An 18,359-nucleotide genomic window follows, 5' to 3' on the forward strand; every position below is an offset into this window, starting at 1 on the left:
GGTCTCCCTCCCAGAATATAATTTCAGTGAGCTTCCTAGTAGAGAGAAAAGTGCTTATCACACATACCAAGTCAATACAAAAATGTTTTTTCCTAATCAGAATAATGTATGGGTCATCAAATTAAATGTGCGACATCACATTGATCATGGGATAATTAGCATTTGCTACGTGGCTGGCACCGTCCTTCCCATGAGGGAAAACCAGAGCACTCGAGGTTTTCGGCCAAGACCACAAAAATGTTAGTCCTGGGTAATATGGTTTCAAGGTTGGTATCCAGTGGGATTTCTGAACATCCGTGTTGAGCATATGGGGGCCCTTGATTTTTAAGATCTCATTTGCAGTAGATTAAACTGTAGGGACCCGCCACAAAGAAATGCTTTTAAAGCGATGTGTGGGAGACAGGAGGCTTTTCTGAGCCGTCTCTCACCCCTCCCTGCAATTATTTTACAGGCTAGCACAGGCCCAGTTTTGTGATTCAATATTCCATAAAAGGACAACTTTTATCAGGTTTCACTTTGTCTGGGGCCTCAAAGCTGGGATCCAGCAAGACGCCAGAGACCACTGTACAGCTTTAACTGGGGCCTTACAGCAGCTGCAGTGACAACAGAATCTGACTCTGTTCTCCAGAGAGCTTTCAGGAGAGCAAACGGGAAGAGAGACACAGAGTTCTCCCTAGGAATTTCTGTGTGCATTCCGATGCTGGCCACACTGCCCGGGAGGGTTATTACAGAACCAGAAACCAGATTGCTTTATAATAAAGCATATAACTGGTGTTTTTTTTTTAATTTAAGTCAAATGAAAACAAGCATTCTGTGAAATTCTTTTTCCCCCTGTACTGTTGTCCAGACCCACAGGAAGAGGGAATGGTGATAGTGGGTCTAAGGAAAGAAAAAAGAAAAGAAAAGAAAAGAAAGGAAAGGAAAGGAAAGGAAAGGAAAGGAAAGGAAAGGAAAGGAAAGGAAAGGAAAGGAAAAGAAACAGACACCAAAAACACAAAGTTTAGGGGTGTCTGGGTGGCTCAGTTGGTTGAGCATCTGGCTCTTGATTTTGGCTCAGGTCATGATCTCATAGTTTGTGGGATTGAGCCCTGCATGGGGCTCTGCACTGAAAGTGCAGAGCCTGCCTGGAATTCTCTCTCGCTCTCTATTTCTCTCCCTCTCTCTCTCTCTCTCTCTGTCTCCCTCTCTCTCCCCCTCCCTCTCTGTCTCTGCCTCTCCCCTGCTTACACACTCTCTTTCTCAAAATAAATTAATAAACATTTAAAAAAAGAAAACCAGGGTACCTGGGTGGCTCAGTATGTTAAGCATCCAACTTCCGCTCAGGTCATGATCTCACGGTTCATGAGTTCAAGCCCCACATTGGGCCCTGTGCTGACAGCTCAGAGCCTGGAGCCTGCTTCAGATTCTGTGACTCCCTCTCTCTCTGTCCCTCCCCCGCCCCCATCAAAAAAATAAATAAAAATTAAAGCAATTGTTTTAATAAATAAATAAACCACAAAGTTTATGAAGAAGGGATTTTTCAATTTCAAAGAAAAGCAACACTCCATCAAAGCATCAATGCCATCATCAGGCCTAAGCTTCCTGGCCGGGTTCTCACTCCTATGCACACTGGGCCCTAGCCACAAGGGCTCTTTGACCAGCACCAAAACCAGAACATGACCATGATCATGACCATGACCAGCACCAGAATCATGCTGACTTTTTGGTTTGGTTTTGTTTTTCACCTGGAATATCCTCCCTGAGTTCACCCTATGAAGCCCCCCTACGCATTCTGCTTAAAACATGTCTCCTTAGCGACACCCCCCCCCCCAAATACTCAATAGGAATTGAGCTCCGTCTTAGCCTTTACCACGGTGATTTATATTCAGGTCTTTCTCCTCCAATTAGTAGGTGCTCAATTATTATTGGTGGAATTAAATTCAGCGCATTCCACGTGCTGCTGTTAGCGCAAATTGGATTTAATATCTTGTACATCAAGACCCATACCACAGAGATAGGATGCAAATATTTTCAAGTAACAGTTTAGATTACCAACTATACAACAGAGGATTAAGTGTGTTATTAGCATCTTGCTCATTTTTTCCGCATTGTCTGAAGAGGTGCTATAACACCCACAGATTTATAGCATATCTGTGCATGCCGTGGAGTGGTTTCTATTTCCACTTTCCTGCACGTTCTCTTTATACCCTGAGTCTATCTGCATTTCTCTTGCGTCTGTCACCAGAGCACCTTGACATCTGGTTGCACATTGATACACTTGGCATTTTTTAAGCTTCTGTCACCTTGCTTTGTTTGGGGGAAGTGGTTTCCCTCTTTCTGATCTAGTCATTTTTTTAATGTTATTCTCAGTTAAGCCGGTGTCACAGCAGCGCTTCAGAAAAGAGCCAGGTGTCATGGGAAGCCAGCCCCTCTCTGCACCTCCACGGTGGAGTCAGTGTCCTGTTCTTTTCAGCCTCTCATTAGTGTCCCTGACACTGTGCCAAGACTGTTGATTGAAATCAACTCTCTGGATACTGATGCTCATTTGTGATGCCCCATGGTTCTCTTACATGTTCACACAACTAACAGAATCTTCCTCAACTGTTTTCCCAGTTGAAATGAGATATTTGGGAATCAAGTAGAGCATTTAACGTAATAAGTGGACAGTAATCTTCAGAGGTTAATTGTTTAAAACCTATGTAAGGTTGGGGTCCCATATGCCCTGTTAGGAGCAAGGACCATTATAATCTATTACTGTTTAAAGTTGAGCTAGCACATAAATTTTAATTCTCTCTTAAATGAAGATGTATTCCAGTAGATGTAATACTAAAATGCCTACTAATATTCTCATAAAGAAGTTCAACAAGCTCTTTAGCCTAAAGAAATTTTTTTTTTCAAAATAATCTCTTTAAAATGAAAGGTTCATCTTACAGATGGAAAAAAAAATGAGAAATCTAGCTGTTTAACCCACCCTCTTTTGTGAGCAAAGAGACATTTCTTTCTGTTGCCATGAAATCAGTTTTCTCAGCGTTGGCATTTGAAGGATGCCAGTTTGATTTGGTTGAAGGACCAGAGGTAAAGTGTATGCCTCTCTGTTTGTATTGTGCTATCCCCCGCCCCCGCCCCCCTGCAGCTGGGAAGGTGCTGAGAGGTACTGCCTTTCACAACCAGCTATAGAGAGAGCATTTGCCTCCACTATGTTGATGATACCTCCATACTCACACTTTCAAAGGCACAGCACCCAGCCTCTCACATCAGTAGCTAGCCTTCTTGACTTGAGCCCACTCTCAGCCACCCGGGAAGGTCAACGTTAGATAGAACAGATGTGGGGATTAGAGCTTCCCCATTCCCATCCATCACTGAAGAGCTTAGTAATGGTGGCGAATGATATACAAGATCTATGGCCAGCGTTCTGCTTTCTTTCTAGGTGACTCCACAGGCGCAATGGAAATCAGAGTATCTGGTCTGGAATTGAACTGCGTAGAACAGATTTTTATTTTTCCCATTTTTGTATCATGACTAGATTAAGTGCTGTTGCCTGAAAGGATAAAGGAATCAAGTTTAGTTTTCATTTTTATCATTGCAAATACATTTACATTCTCCTATTTTACAAATGCAAAGAGCAGGCAAGCCACTTTCAATAATTTATTTTAAAATCAATGCTAATGAGGTTATGTCTCGTCAGTGGCCGAGTTTTACAATAAAGTCTGATTTATTTAGAAAAGATCTTTGGTGTAGCTTTCCATCTAATGGTGGTGGGAAGGAGGTGGAGTCACAGGCACGGTGACCCTCCAACTTCGGATCCAATTTGTAATTCACAGCGGAGATCTGACCCAATTTACATTGATTAGAATTGGGAGGAAGAGACATCTGTGCACAGACAGCAGAGGTAGAATAAACCCTCCCTGCAAAAGTGCCTAAGCACAGCAAATTATTGGTCTTTGTGATTGAGTTGTTTGGTTATCAGCAGAAGAGATGCTCCCTGTCCAAATCATTGGGTATCTCAAGAACGGACGCCGCACCAACTCTTCTTCTAGCGTTTTCAATCCTGTGAAATTGGTCCCATGTCAAAAAGGAAAAGCATCACAGCAGAGGAAGGAAGGAAGTGGGCAAGTGATAGGAAGACAATGTGCAAAGAATGATGTTTAACGTGATTTATTTCAGCACGGTCTATTTCCGATATTTGATTTCACTCCTCCATTATCTCACATCTTTATCCCTCCTGGGAAGATGGGGGAGGGACGGGGAGCACTACAGGTGGGAAGTAGGAAATTCTCTGCTGTGAAGCCATATGTGAAGGTAAGAAGAGCTGAGTTCTTTCCCCACGGATCTTTCCCCACGGAATCTTTTAAGGCAAATATAGGTTATGTGTATGGTATTTTTTTTTAATTTTTTTAATGTTTTTATTTATTTTTGAGACAGAGAGAGACAGAGCATGAGCAGGGGAGGAGCAGAGAGAGAGGGAGACACAGAATCCAAAGCAGGCTCCAGGCTCTGAGCTGTCAGCACAGAGCCCGACGCGGGGCTCGAACTCACAGACTGTGAGATCATGACCTGAGCCGAAGTCGGACGCTTAACCGACTGAGCCACGCAGGCAACCCTGGTACTTTTTTTAATCTTGGTGACATATGACTCATTTCTCCAGAATACCAATCCCTTAATTTTTATTTTTGCATGGAAACCGTATCATCCATCTTGTATGCGAAATCAGTTACTTCTTTAATGTTCTATAGTGCTCTCATATACTTTTGTGCTGTTTCTTCTTACTCAAGAGCTTAGAATTTACTTCCCCCACTCTGACATACCAGAATTCAAATTGCTCTGTAAAACTTATATTTAAAACAAAAGGAACTGTCCCCAAACCATCTCCTCAAAAGTTTCATTTAGTGGCATAACTGTGGGGAAACCAGTCAGATAAGTGCCCCAACTCCCAGGGAGAGAAAGTATATGTGGACAAAAAAAACAAAGTCTTCAGCCCTCAAAATGTTGCTTATTATGCCCCATTTGTTGTGTGTGTGTGTGTCCATGTGTGTATGTGTGGGGGGGGGGGCGGAGAGTGTGGGTGTGTGTGTGTGAGGGAGTTGAGGTGATGAAAAGGAGAGGAGCAACTGTAATTTTGCTCATTTTACTCCACGTATAAAATGGCTTAATATGATTCTGATGCTCATGCCTTCTTTCTAAAGGCCCAATTCCCATGTTATCAGGTAGTATGAGATGAAACAGGTTAATGAGGGCAAGAAACAAGCCAATCATGTGGTGACGTTGACCATATAAACACTTGATCAGAGTTAGACAATAGCACTGACTTAGAACCCATTGTGTACCTGCAACAATTAATTAAAAGACCATTCCAACTGCCCTCAGGAGCTTACACTCTAATGAACAAGGCAGGCTAAATAACAACAGTAAAAAGATAACTACAAGCCCCAAGTACTAGGAACATAAAATTACTTACATGACCAGGTTCCGCTACAGCTGAACAAAACTTGATGCATTAAGGACTAATTAATCATGGAGGGTTTAAACACATGCTTAGCTACACACACACACACACACACACACACACACACACACACACACACTGTAAGTCTGGATGCTTACACTTACAAAGAGACAAGACATTTAGAAGAGAATTCTAGAAGGAGAGGAGAAAGAGCTTGAGGGAAAGGATTAAGATTTCAATGACAGAGATATTTAGTGCCTGAATAATCCAGTGGATTGGAAGCGCCACAGGACGCGGACCCCGCCAGTCTTACCCACTGCAGCAATCTCCAGTTCCTACCGTAGCACTTTGCATATAGTGAGCACTTAAAAATGTTTATGAATAAATAAATGAGGAGGGAAGGAGAAGGGCCAATTTTAAGGTGGGAGATAACTATTAAAAAAAAAGAGGGGCACCTGGGTGGCTCAGTCAATTAGGCATCCGACTTCGGCTCAGGTCATGATCTCACAGTCTGTGAGTTCGAGCCCCGCATCGGGCTCCGTGCTGACAGCTCAGAGCCTGGAGCCTGCTTCGGATTCTGTGTCTCCCTCTCTCTCTGCCCTTCCCCGATTTGTGTTCTGTCTCTCTCTGTATCTCAAAAATAAATAAAAATGTGAAAAAAAAACAATTAAAAAAAAGACCAATTAGTGCCTTGAAAAGAGCACGTTGAGCTCTGAAAAAGAAGACCCCCGTTGGCATAAATAGTATAAGACTTGACCACTAATTGCTAATGCTGCTGGTGTTTATCCCCTCAGATGAAGAGCACGATCTGGAAGAGGATGAGAATGGGACTCCACATAAAGGAGGTATGAGAGCTTTGCAGATATATAGGCACTGGGTAGGATGCTTGGGCTTCACTAATTAAGAGGGTGCTGGTGTGTTGGCCTCAGAAGCCCCAAATAAGATGACTGGATAGGGAAATATCTCAACCTTAAAAGCAGGCACCCATTCACCTTAATTAATGTTCCCAGAACAGCTAAGATTTATCCGACAGAGGGTAGGAAACCAAAGCAGATATTTATTTTTTCCTATCAGTATTTCCTAAATCAGTACAGTGAAAATAGAATTGCCTCATCTCTAAGAGATCAGAGGATTGAGAGTGGAAAGAATGGAAATGTCTCCTCTCTGAGAGGCCCGGAGATTGCGAGTTCAGAGGGGAATGGAAATGTGTCAGATCTGGAAAGTGAACATGGGGTGAAGGATAGAATTGCTTGGTGATGCTGACTTCTGATGGCCTGCTTTGATTCCAGGCACATTTGGAAATGAATATGTAACAGGTTTGTTGAATACAAAATCACATCTTATTCATCCCAGACTGTTAACCATGCTTTAGGCTGTTAGTGAGCCCATCTTTTCTTAAGGTCAGATGCCCCTCTAAAGCCTCCTTAAGTGGACCAAGGACCTATTCCGTCCTTGTCAGTAAAGGAATGTGAATCACAAAGGCCACCTCAAGGACATTCATCCCATCAGCAGAGCCTAAATTGTGGCTGATTTGGATACTAGCTGATTTTTTTCTTCTTAGAGATTCTATGAAAGTTTTAAGCCTAGGAGTTCTTTCCATCTTTCCCTCCCTGGTCCCTCTCCATTTCCCTGGCCCTTCCTTTTCCCATTCTCCTCTCTCTTCCTTTCTTGTGCCTTTTGTTCTCTTCATTACCCACTCAGCAAGGCCCCTTTCTCCTAAGGTTCATGTTCTATGGGAAGTGAATACGTAACAGGCTTAGTGAAGGACCTAACTTCATTTAAGTGCCCAACTTCTCCCAGGGAGAGAAAAGACAGTGAAGAGACAGCATCAGAAGTCATGTGCCAAAGCAGGAGAGAAAGAAAGAACTGGGGCAAGGGTGGTACGGGATTAGTGTGGCTCTCAGTAAGCGCTTCATAATAATTAACACGTATAATGAAGTCCCTTTTGAAACCTATTTTCTACTGTTTCCTACTTGCTGTGCAGAATTCCAACAGAAAATCTGTTTTCTGACCAATCTATGTTCCTGCCTTTTCTCAATCAACTCCCATCATCAGTGCAGGAAAAACAGCTAATGTGGACAGGCCAGGGTAGAAAACTGTAAGCTTCCTGTGCCCAACTTTATATTAAACTCCATTCAGGAAGCAGCAGTCTCTAGCAAAAGTCTAAAATTCAGTTTCAGGGGGCACCTGGATGGCTCAGTAGGTTGCGTGTCCAACTCTTGATTTCAGCTCAAGTCATGATCTCACGGTTCCTGAGATTGAGCCCTGCATCAGGCTCTGTGCTGATAGCATGGAGCCTACTTGGGATTCTCTCTCTCTCCCTCTCTCTTTGCCCTCCCCTGCTCACACACTCTCTCTCTCTCTCTTTCAAAAATAAATAAACATTTGAAATTCAATTTCAGACTCCTCCCTCATCCCATTTCCTCTTTCCACCTTTCTTTCTGAGGCTCTGTCTTGGGTGGGGGGATGGTGAGAGAAGGTTTATTTCTTAGCTATTCCAATGGCTCTAATTCAAGTAGGTTTAAAAAAGAAAAAAAAAAACCTTTTGTTCCTCATGCTTCCTGCCTCCAAAATAGGTGTTGTTAAAGTGTAGTGAGCTCTAAATATGCTTCCATGGTTTATGTTTATACTTCCCACCAGTTATAATGATTGGTGACTTAGTGATTAAAAAACAGAGGAGGACTTTTTGCTCTCTCTGCAGAATCTGAGGCAGGAATTTTTATTATTTGTGTTTACTTATTTATTTATTGAATTTATACAGTGCCTTTTCTCCAAAGGAGCTATAGAAATGGCGACAAATACGGAGCATCCAAATGGCATCTCTTAGCTTTATAACAATAAAACGTAGAGGTCCAAGGGAAGGGTGGGCAGCCCCCTGAAGGCATATTCTAGGGAATATGAAGGGAATTCTAGGACAGTGTGCACTCTTATGTAATAGACAAGCTATACAGGTTTGCTTCACTTAGTTTTTCTCAGGTGTCACATGTCTTTGGGGGGTGGGGGGGAGTGGGATGACTTTTCTCCTAAAAGATACCATGACTAGCAGGATGACCTTTAAGATCCACATACTTTTCTCCAGAACTCTTCCAGAGATCCTATTCCCAGAAACGCTGTGCTTTCCCATAATGGAATTGCTAACATTTTTAAAGCCCAACTAGATCTTATCAGAAGAGGAGGAAAAAAGGAATTCAGTTTATCCTCATTGGGTGTTAATGACCCTGTAAGATGTAATTTCTTTTATTTTATTCTGTTACCTAGAAAATCTATCACAGCCTTGTCGTATTGATTGTTCAATCTATAAAGAGCTCAGTTTACAGCATGACTGTTAGTAACAGGGTTATTTTAATGAGTGACTCTTCAGCACCTCAGATTCTCACTAAATTGCAACCCATCAGCCTAACAGTCTAACACTAAGTGTCTTCCGTGATGAGAGTTTATCTCCCTTCCCTATCATGAGAAGGCAGTGTGCAGGTAACCAAAAATAAAACTCATCCTGTGCTATTTATATGAAAACTACCGGCCATTGGCTTGGGTATGCCATGCCAAATAAAAAGCCAAGCTGGAGGCACAGCTCATTCTTAAGTACATCAAATATCTGACCAAGAAAGATCTTGAAACAGTTGTTTTCACTCTAAAATCATGGGCAAAGTCAGCCAAAAAAAGGAGCCCCTATGTAGTAATTTCCGCAGGGCAGAAAAGCGGTCACTCATGAGCTGCCATTTCCGAGGCACTTTTTCCATTTTAGCATCTACTAATGGAGTGATCACATGAAAGAAACTGAGGGAAGCCACAGAGGTATTTGCAGCTCTTACTTTTTGAAGCTTGTTTCCCAAGGCCAAATGTGAGTTGATCATCAGCCAGCTACAGTTTTGGCCCAATAAAAGGAGCATAGGAGATGAAACTCAGGATCAGTGGATGTTCTCCACTTCAAGATCCTACTTACAACATTAAGGACCAGAGTGACTTCAAAACTCAAGGTTAAATGGCCATGAAAACAAGCAAATGGCAATGTTCAGTTGCTCTTCCTGTTCTGGGATCATCGTCAGTGGAACTTGGCAGATTTTTTTATACCTTTCCTTCTGAAATGGTTAATACGGTGTCAGACTGAGTCTGCTTTGGTGGGCTGAATGAACATGGTGGGCTTATCCGGCCTGGCTTAGAGAATATTCAAGTCTCTTCCAGTGGGTCACTGCCTTAGCCTTCTACGCCCATTTCTCACCTACCCACGGTCTAGCAAGGACGGGCTCTATCCATCTTCTCATTCTGTCTCTTGTTTCCATAATTTGCTGAGTATTTGCACCCACTGCCAGGCCTCAGTAGCACAGTCCTTTGGCTCATCAAGCGAATGTAAACAACATGCTGACCTGCCTTTAGCCTCTTTTCCTTGTTCACAGCTTGAATTCTGTAGCTACCCAGTGTCTCCCAAACAAAAGCCCAAGGTGACATTTGAACTCTGGAAGGAACACAGTCAAGTTCTGCCCTTCCTAAGGAGGAAGAGAGGCAGAAAGGTATCCTGGTCCTTTTACCTTAGAACTCTCCACGTCATAGAGGTTTATTTTCAAATTCTGAGTCTGTCAACAGTAGTACCAACCTGGCTTCAGTTACAGGAGAAATGACTATTACTGGTTATAAAGAACTTGGTGTGGAATGACAAATGCTTTGCAACAAACACCTAGAGAAGAGAGAAAAACACAATATGTTTGTAAACTTAGACCGTCACTATTCTTCCTATGACATTTTGTTTGCTGGGAGCTTAGCTTCTCTTAGGTGGGGTAAAGAAAATAAGATGCTGCCCCCCCCCTTTTTTTCTCTAGAAAAAGTCCTTCTCAGCTCTGCTAGCAATTTAAATGCAGTGATCATACCCATTAGCTTCTCTATCATTGTAATTGTTGTTAATTGTTATAACTGTTTTAGTTATTAGTGGTGTCATTATTGCTCTAGGTCCTCTGTCTGTTTTATGCTGAATATATTAGTGCTTTGCTTTTGAATTACCAGGCTTTATTTAGTGCAGAGTTACGTTTTTTTGGAGAGACGTTGAGAAATGCTGGCATTAAGCTTTATTCTTTTGTTTTTCATTCCAAATGGACAGACTGGAAAAAAAATAATTAGGTGGAATAATGTCCCCAAAATGAGCATGAGGATGCTTTGAATTAATTAAATGGTCAGAATGCTGCACCATTTCTGATCTCAGACTGCTGCTAGAGTAATGTAACCCTCAAGGAGCCTCGGTCCAGCCCACAGAGGAAATCCTCCCTCTCAGGCTCCCAATTCTTCACTGATCTCAAGACATCAAAGCCTCCTCATGCATTCCCTCGTTTATAGAATGACCTGGTCAAGTTTAGGGAGAAGCTGGACTGGCCCTGCAAACTTCCAGGCCTCCCAGGCCTTCCTGAGGCAAAGCAGCAGGAATGAAGCCCTCCTCCGCCTTACCTCTACCCACTCTTGGTCAGGTTTTTATAACACAACCAAAGCTTCTGGGAAGCCTTCCATGAGGTTAGCTTCCCTACTATACACAGCACCCTCAGCTTCGCCTTGGAAGGCCTATCATAATCATAAATCAGTAAATATCTGTGCAACTCTTTGTGTCCCCGTGCCTCCCCACCTGGACGGCAGCCTAAGAGCAGGGACTCTGTGTGTGGCCAGTGCAGAATTCCCAGCATCGAGCACCATCCCCAGCACTTTGTAAGTGCACTGTATGTGTCTGTCGAATGCCAAGGAAGGAATGTAGTGAGGTCGTGTGCACACATTCACATAAAGGTGAGTCACACATATGTCAAACGGGATGTCTGCACACACACGGCCCAGTCTTGTCCAGCTAAGGCGTTCCTCCTCACTGATTTCCCAGTACCAGAATACCTCTGTTTGGGGAGCAACTCCCCATATCTAGCTCTTCATTCTGCTTATTTTTCAAAGCTGTGCTTTTATGGTGCTAGTTCTGCCGATTCTGATTCTTGGGCTGGGTAAATTATCTGCTGGATCCCTGAGCTCTATCTTCTTTTAGCCTTTAGCTTCTGAAGAACCAGGGGCATTTTCTATATTTGTTCTTGGAAGGCTTTTGTTTTCCTCCTAGCTTCTTGCTTTCCATGTGCTTTTAGAATAGATCTTTTTCCAGGTATTCTTCCCTGGTGTCTTATGTGTCCAATATCGATGCTTACATTTATACCCAAAAAGTACTCATAATGTTAAAAGTTATCCCATATCCAGGCACATGGGGAACAGTACCCCACAGTGACCATCTGCTAGGCCAGAAAAAACCAAGACAACTTTGTTAGCCTTCTTACCATTCAGAAATGTCAAGTTGTGTTTTAAAAATCTATTTTTATAGGGGCAGCTGGGTGGCTCAGTCGGTTAAGCATCCAACTTTGGCTCAGGTCATGAACTCATGGTTTGTGGGTTCTAGCCCCAAGTAGGGCTCTGTGCTGACAGCTCAGAGCCTGGAGCCTGCTTCCGATTCTGTGTCTCCTTCTCTCTGCCCCTCCCTCACTCGCACTCTGGCTCTCTCTGTCTCTCAAAAATGAATAAAGTTTAAAAAAAATTGGGGTTGGGGACAGTGCCTGGGTGGCTCAGTCGGTTTAATCGTCTGACTTCAGCTCAGGTCATGATCTCACAGTCTGTGAGTTCAAGCCCTGCATTGGGCTCTGTGGTGACAACTCAGAGCCTGGAACCTGCTTTAGATTCTGTATCTCCCTCTCTGTTCCTCCCCTGCTTGCACTCTGTCTCTGTCTCTCTCTCTCTCTCTCAAAAATAAAGATTAAAAATTTTTTTAATAAAAATAAAAATCTATTCTTATAAAATCATTTTCTCTGTAATATATAAATGCATGAAGAATATTGATGTCAATATACTTTTCATTTATAATTCTGTCCAAATCTTCAGGTGATTAATCAACTCCATTATGACTAAAAAATACATTAATATATCCTCTGAGAAAACTATTTTCATTCTTCAGGAACTGATATTTCTCTATTATTCCATGCCCTGGTATCCCCCAAAACACATGCCTTGTCTTTCCAATAGTTAGCATTTTTCTCGCAGTGTATTTTTCTTCCAAACACGTTCTTAACTCTGGTTTCCAGTGTAGCTGTGCCCTCTGTCGTCTACTGCATATATAAACAATCATCTTTGTAAAGGGAAACATGCCTGATTTCTATATGGTTAACATTTTTACTTCTGTTTGCAATATCCGAGCCTTAATTACATAGCTCTGTCCCTCCTCGAGTTTTGCGCACTTTAAGGTTCCTACTAAAGTTCTTAGACATACAGGGATTTGGTTCTCCTGTGCCTTTGTTGTTTGAACTGCTGGTAAGTGAGGAATGAGCGTTTTAAGAAGCAAACATAGCCAGGGCCTCCGCCCACCCGCACCGCCCACCTGCTTTCCTCCACCTGTCCTCATCCTCAGGGACCAGCACTATCCTTCCTCCCGGGAGGGTCAAAACAAATGAAGGGAAAGGTAGAAACTGGTGCTAATAGGGTGCCCAAAAGTCACTTGGGTTTTCATCAGAAGCCAGGACTCCTGACTGCCATCAATAAGAATCTCATTTTTGGTGGGTGTCTTGCTGACAGCGCTCACACATAGCATCCTAAGGAACGGTAGCGCGGCCACATCATCCCTGGTCTGGTGGGCATTAGCTCTCCTGCCATTCAAATCCCCAGATCCTCTCCCACTTTGTGCTCTAGTGTTTAACCTTTCCGGGTAGAAGACGATCAATACAGATTCTTCATTGCTAAGAATCAATGGCTGTCCTGTGGCATCACTGCCATCTAGTCTTGCTGAGAAGCCCAGTAAATCTCCCCAGCTGCTTCAAACGCTTGGTGTGTCGTCTTCAGTTGCTTTCATTTTTAATGCAGATCACTTTGGTTTCTGTCCCCCTGGGGGTTTGCAGATAAATCTTGGCAGACATGTTCAGGGTCTACAAATGAGATGCTGGAAAAGGGCCAGCCCACCCAGAATTTAGTTGCAATGGATGAGACACCCCTTGGTTCCACTTAAAGCCTGGGCTCTTCGTAACCGTATTTATTGGGGATTACCTCATATAGTACCTGGGTGGGAAGTGCCCAGGATGAAGTTTCCCGTGTAACAGAAGAGACCCACATGGGAGACTGTGATACAGATGCATGTGGGCTGACTCAGCCTCTCAGTAAATGGGCACAAGTCGGAGATTTATCCCATTCTTTGAAATGCACATTGAAGAGAAGCACTGGCTAGTTTAGAGGCCCTGGATCAAAAAAATATCTGGCAGGAAATCTCTGCACTACTTATTTACAAACCAAGCAAAAACTTACCTGCCTGATTTTCTTTTATTAATAAATGAATGTATTTGTCATATTGTTGAATAGCATCTGACTAAGGGTGATCTGTAAATATTTAATGTTACTTAATGATCTCCTTTTCCCACAGTCCTTTGCTCATGCTGAGTGTTTGGCTGTATCTCATCCCAACCCCTCTGAATCTTAGGTTTCCTAGGGGCAATATCAGAACTCTGGTTTCCATTTGCAGCAAAAATGTGGACTCTATGGAAAAAGACAGAGTCCTTTTAACTTTGATTTCTCCTCTCTTTGATCAGTGGACTATACCAATTATTACCAGGGCCTATGGGATTGCCATGGTGACCAGCCAGATGAACTATCCTTCCAACGGGGTGACCTCATCTACATTCTGAGCAAGGTAAGGACATAGAGTGTGGGGCTTGGATCAAAAGTCGATTTTTTCATTCTTGATGATGTAGTCACCATAACTACAGAATCATTCCATGTCATACAGTTCTCTCGTGTGTATTATACGTCTCCCTCACTCATAAATTCCCACTGATTTATAATTGTTAGGGAAAAGCTTAATTGAAAATTCAGGTTCAGGAACTAATTTTCAAATTTAAAAATGCAATAAAGTAGACATAACACTAAAACTATGCCAATCAAATGTATTCTTTTTAGGGTCTTATGGTGCTTAAAAGGTCATCATTATGTACATAATTTATTACTGTATTAATACTCTTGAAAACATTCTGGCTCCGTAAACCACATTTTTATGTCATTTACAGATAAAGAAGACAGCGGTATACTAATGATGAGTTCAGAGCTAGTTGGCTCAACTGGTGTGAGCAAGTGTTGATAAGGCCAAGATAGTGAATCCAACCCCACAAGGGCCAGCTAACTTTATTCTCTTCCTCAGTCATAAAGTTAACTAACCCCTAGCCCCAACTAACCCTCTCACAGACAGTGTTGTTGATCATAAAAGAATTAGGAAAAAGTAAAAGGATAGATTACTGCAGATCCATCACTAATGTGAAGAAGATTCAGAACTCATTGGCTACTGTTTGAGGGATCAGTAGCATCATCTTTATAAAGAAAGATTATACATTTTCTATATACGTGAGCTAAGGAAATAGGTTCTGTCCCTGAAATAACTTCCTAAAAAGTTCTTTATGAGGTCAATCAAACACATTTTTGGAATAGACACACCTTGCTCTTTAATTAGTGTGTGGATTCCGTAAAGGCAAATTGAAAACCCATTGTATTTTTAACTCATCGTTTGCCACTTATCTTTATTCTATCAATGGCCAAGGGTTTGTCTCAATTTGAAATATACCATAAGGGCCTTAGGAAACAGACTGGGCTGACTTAACGTACCTTTGAGTGTTTCCAACCGGTCCCCTTAGAATGAGGACCAAATTCAGACCCCAACCTTTTGCAGAAGAGTAGGGAGCCTGCAAGCCCTGCTGACTGAGATCACAATCTTCTAGTGATTTCTTCCAGAGCCCTAATTCAGTGCTATCCTGGTGCCATTCTGGTGCAGCTCCAATACACCAAGAATAAATTGGAAGCAAAGAAGGGAGTGGACATTGGCCTGATTGGTATTTCAAATGCCCGAAAGCAAGGTTTGCCTTGTAATAGAATTTGTGTACATTACCACGCTGGCATTACAGGGGTAATCGAGTTATCCACTCAGGTGTGACCAGGCCTCTGTTTGCCCAGAGCCTGCAGGTGAACAAATTAACTGTTTACATTGTCTGAGGTGCCTGCAGCAGGAGGAGGGGGGAGAACAGAGCCAGACTGTCTGCTGGCCTTCTCTCTCGGTCATGATTATTTTGTTTGTTTTGCATGTCTTTTTTGCCTTTGTTAATGGCTTCTCACTGGGGGTCCCTCTCCTCCATTTAGAAGGGGCTGTGGGGTGACTTTCCCTGCAGTACAGAGCTGTCTGCAGTTACCACGGCTGTTGTGTTTTTAAGAGATACCAAAGAACATGGAGAGCCTCCCCTACCTGTTTTTTTAACCAATCCCCCTCCCCCTCCTCCCTCACGGAAAGCTAATATATCAAAGTTTGATTCAGGGAGAATACGTCGCTGTTCTGGTTCTGTCTGGTTTCTTTCTCCATCTTTTGGACGGTTGTAAGTCTATTTTCATCCCTTACCATTGTTGTAGCGCATTTCTCCCCCCAAAAGCCACACCAGCTGCCTCCCTTCTCCATGTTGTTAATCCCTGCATGTCAGAGGAGGAAATGAGAAGCTAGAAACTCAACTGGAGTTTCCCTCATAAAGCTTCATTCCACTTAACGTTGGCTTGGGGAACATTTCGGATTGGATTTACCTTTATTATATCACCTAACTCAATAACAGTCCTTGGACAGGAAGGAACCTTAAAAGGCCACCCAATCCATTCCCTTGCCTCTAAGAAGCACAAATGAAACAATTCAGACAGATAGGAAAGGAGATCCCTCTACCATTAGCTGTTTGTCTATTCAGACCTTCAATAACTCTTAACCTCCGCAATTTTCTTTTCTCATATGAATCCTAAATTCATTCCACTTTAACCCCAACCGGCTTGATTTGTTGGAATCAGTTATCCTCTGCAACCTGCCTCTCACACCTGGAGGAAAAGAACTGACTCAAGTCGAGGTTAGTCCAGAAAAATGGTATCCAGAAATCTACGTGTTACTTTTCTCTCTGACCGAAAAACCTTTGTTAAGGGAAGAAAGGCCTGCTGGTTTAGGAACCTGGAGAAGTCTATTTCCCCCAAGAAACATAAGACAAGACACAACTGGGGCAGCTCAGCTTGCCTCGACCAGTTTCCTCACCTGTAAAATGAGGCAGTTGTGTTGGGTGACCTCTAAGTTTCCTTCCACCTCAAGCATTCCTGTTGTAAACATGATGAGACAGATCCCGCAAAACTGCTAAAGAAATCCCACACAAAAATGCATTTAGCTTTAATTATGTATTCAGATTAAACGAATTTAAAAATTTCAATTATAAGCTCTTTTGTTTTGGGCCCTCATAAATGCCTCTGGCTTTCCCCTTTCTCTTTGCATGATAAAACAAATATGTTAGGGCACCTGGGTGGCTCAGTCAGTTAAGCATCCAACTCTTGGTCTCGGCTCAGGTCATGATCTCACAGTTCCTGAGTTTGAGCCCCTCGTGGGGCTCTGAGCCAGCAGCGCAGAGCCGGCTTCAGATCCTCTCTCTCCCTCCCTCTCTGCACCTCCCCTGCTTGCTCTCTCTCTCTCTCTCTCTCTCAAAATAAATAAATAAACTTAAAAAAAAAGATATATTAAAAAAGAAAAGAAATACGGTGGGAGCAGGCTAAGAACAGGCAGTGGACCCTAGATGAGGAAGTGGGGTGGGGTGGGGGCTTTATTCCTGGGCATCTGCTATTGTTAGTAGTTGCCCAAACATGACCCAACCTTGAATCCTAGAACACTAGGGCCAGGAGAGACTGTTAGGGTCTTTAGGCAAGAATGATCCCAGAAAGAGAGCTGTTTGTCCTTTTTAAAATAAAATTTCCAGAGATGATGACTGGCTGGGTAAGAAAGATACCAAATACCCATCACCTGTCCTATTCTTAAGGAAGCTGGTCAGTAACAGATGAGTTACTTACGTGACCCTGAGCAAAGTCACTCAATCCTGCTTATCTTCAGCTTTCTCATCTGTAAAAATGGGAATAACTTCCGTTCATAGGGGTTCTGATGCTTGCCCTAGAGAGTGTGTGTCAAGAAGTACCTGGCATCTAGGAAAAGGCAACTATTATTACATTCATCTCTTTTCCGCTAACAATAAAGTAAACTGCTGGGGTCAATACGGGGTACATACTAGGTGTTCAGTAAATTATTGGTGAAGTGAGGGAGGAAAACCAGGTAGCCTGTCCCACTGAGAACTCTTCATAGAGACACTCAAAAGCACAAAGGCTTCTTACTTGGAAGTGGAAAGCCATCTAGTGCAGAGGCCTACACGGAAACCCACGTAGCCTTTCCTGGTCTGAGAGACTGTGTCACTGACAAAATTGATGGATTGTTCAGACTTCTCGTTGGATGAGAGGCCAGAGCCACATATCCAAGCTCTGAAACAGTAACCAACGGGGCGCAGGCAGCAGCAGCCCTGCTGACCTCCCCTAACACAGCCATCCATTCCTAGGCCCCATGCAGTTTCGTGCCCACTTAATCCACCGAGTTCCAATTTGGGTCTTAAAATATATTGAAGGGAGATTTTAATAACGAAGCCGATCTGTGCGTCCAGCGGATGTTCTCTGGGCCCGGATATATTCCGAACAGCTTTTTCTGGTCCAAGAACTGAGCTCCGTTTCCACCCGCTGCAGGGACGCAGCTCAGGCCACAGCGGGGTGTTTAGCGCTCTTCAGTGGCTCCAGATTGTGGCGCTTGTGCAGGTCTCCTCATACGTAACCGATGGCTCCGGAGAGCCTGCCTCTCGTAAATTACTTCCCACGATGCCTGCGACCACCGCAGAATTCAAGTTTGAATAGAGCAGGAAAAAGGTGTTTGAAAGGCCTGTTCACTCAGCTGCATTTTAATTTCCTTTTCAATCTTGTCCCAATTAATTTCACAGAATTAATCTCACAGAAGCAAACTCGGCAGCATTGAGGCTGCGGTTTTAGTGTGGCGGTCGCTCTGCCTGAACATGAAATAGGAGCTAATATAAAAATCCATCTGCTG

The 18,359-nt window shown here is 43.0% G+C and overlaps 1 protein-coding gene across 2 annotated transcripts in view; it reads left to right on the top strand.

Annotated features, from left to right (window-relative positions):
* Positions 1-18,359, top strand: part of SKAP1 (src kinase associated phosphoprotein 1) — a 278,392-nt gene that overhangs the window by 241,616 nt on the left and 18,417 nt on the right. The window contains exons 10-12 of one of the 2 annotated variants that reach the window (XM_047081112.1): positions 6,217-6,267; positions 13,987-14,087; positions 16,259-16,777. In XM_047081112.1, the coding sequence (XP_046937068.1) occupies positions 6,217-6,267; positions 13,987-14,087; positions 16,259-16,303 (197 nt within the window). In that variant the 3' untranslated portion in view covers positions 16,304-16,777. Of the gene's footprint in view, positions 1-6,216; positions 6,268-13,986; positions 14,088-16,258; positions 16,778-18,359 lie in introns of those variants that run through there. The other variant, XM_047081111.1, reaches the window with a different exon arrangement.

This window comes from Lynx rufus, unplaced genomic scaffold (assembly GCF_022079265.1).
Source record: "Lynx rufus isolate CCGP_SWC_20201006 ecotype Redwood Valley unplaced genomic scaffold, mLynRuf1.p SCAF_18, whole genome shotgun sequence".
In the NCBI taxonomy this organism is placed as follows: Eukaryota; Metazoa; Chordata; class Mammalia; order Carnivora; family Felidae; genus Lynx; species Lynx rufus.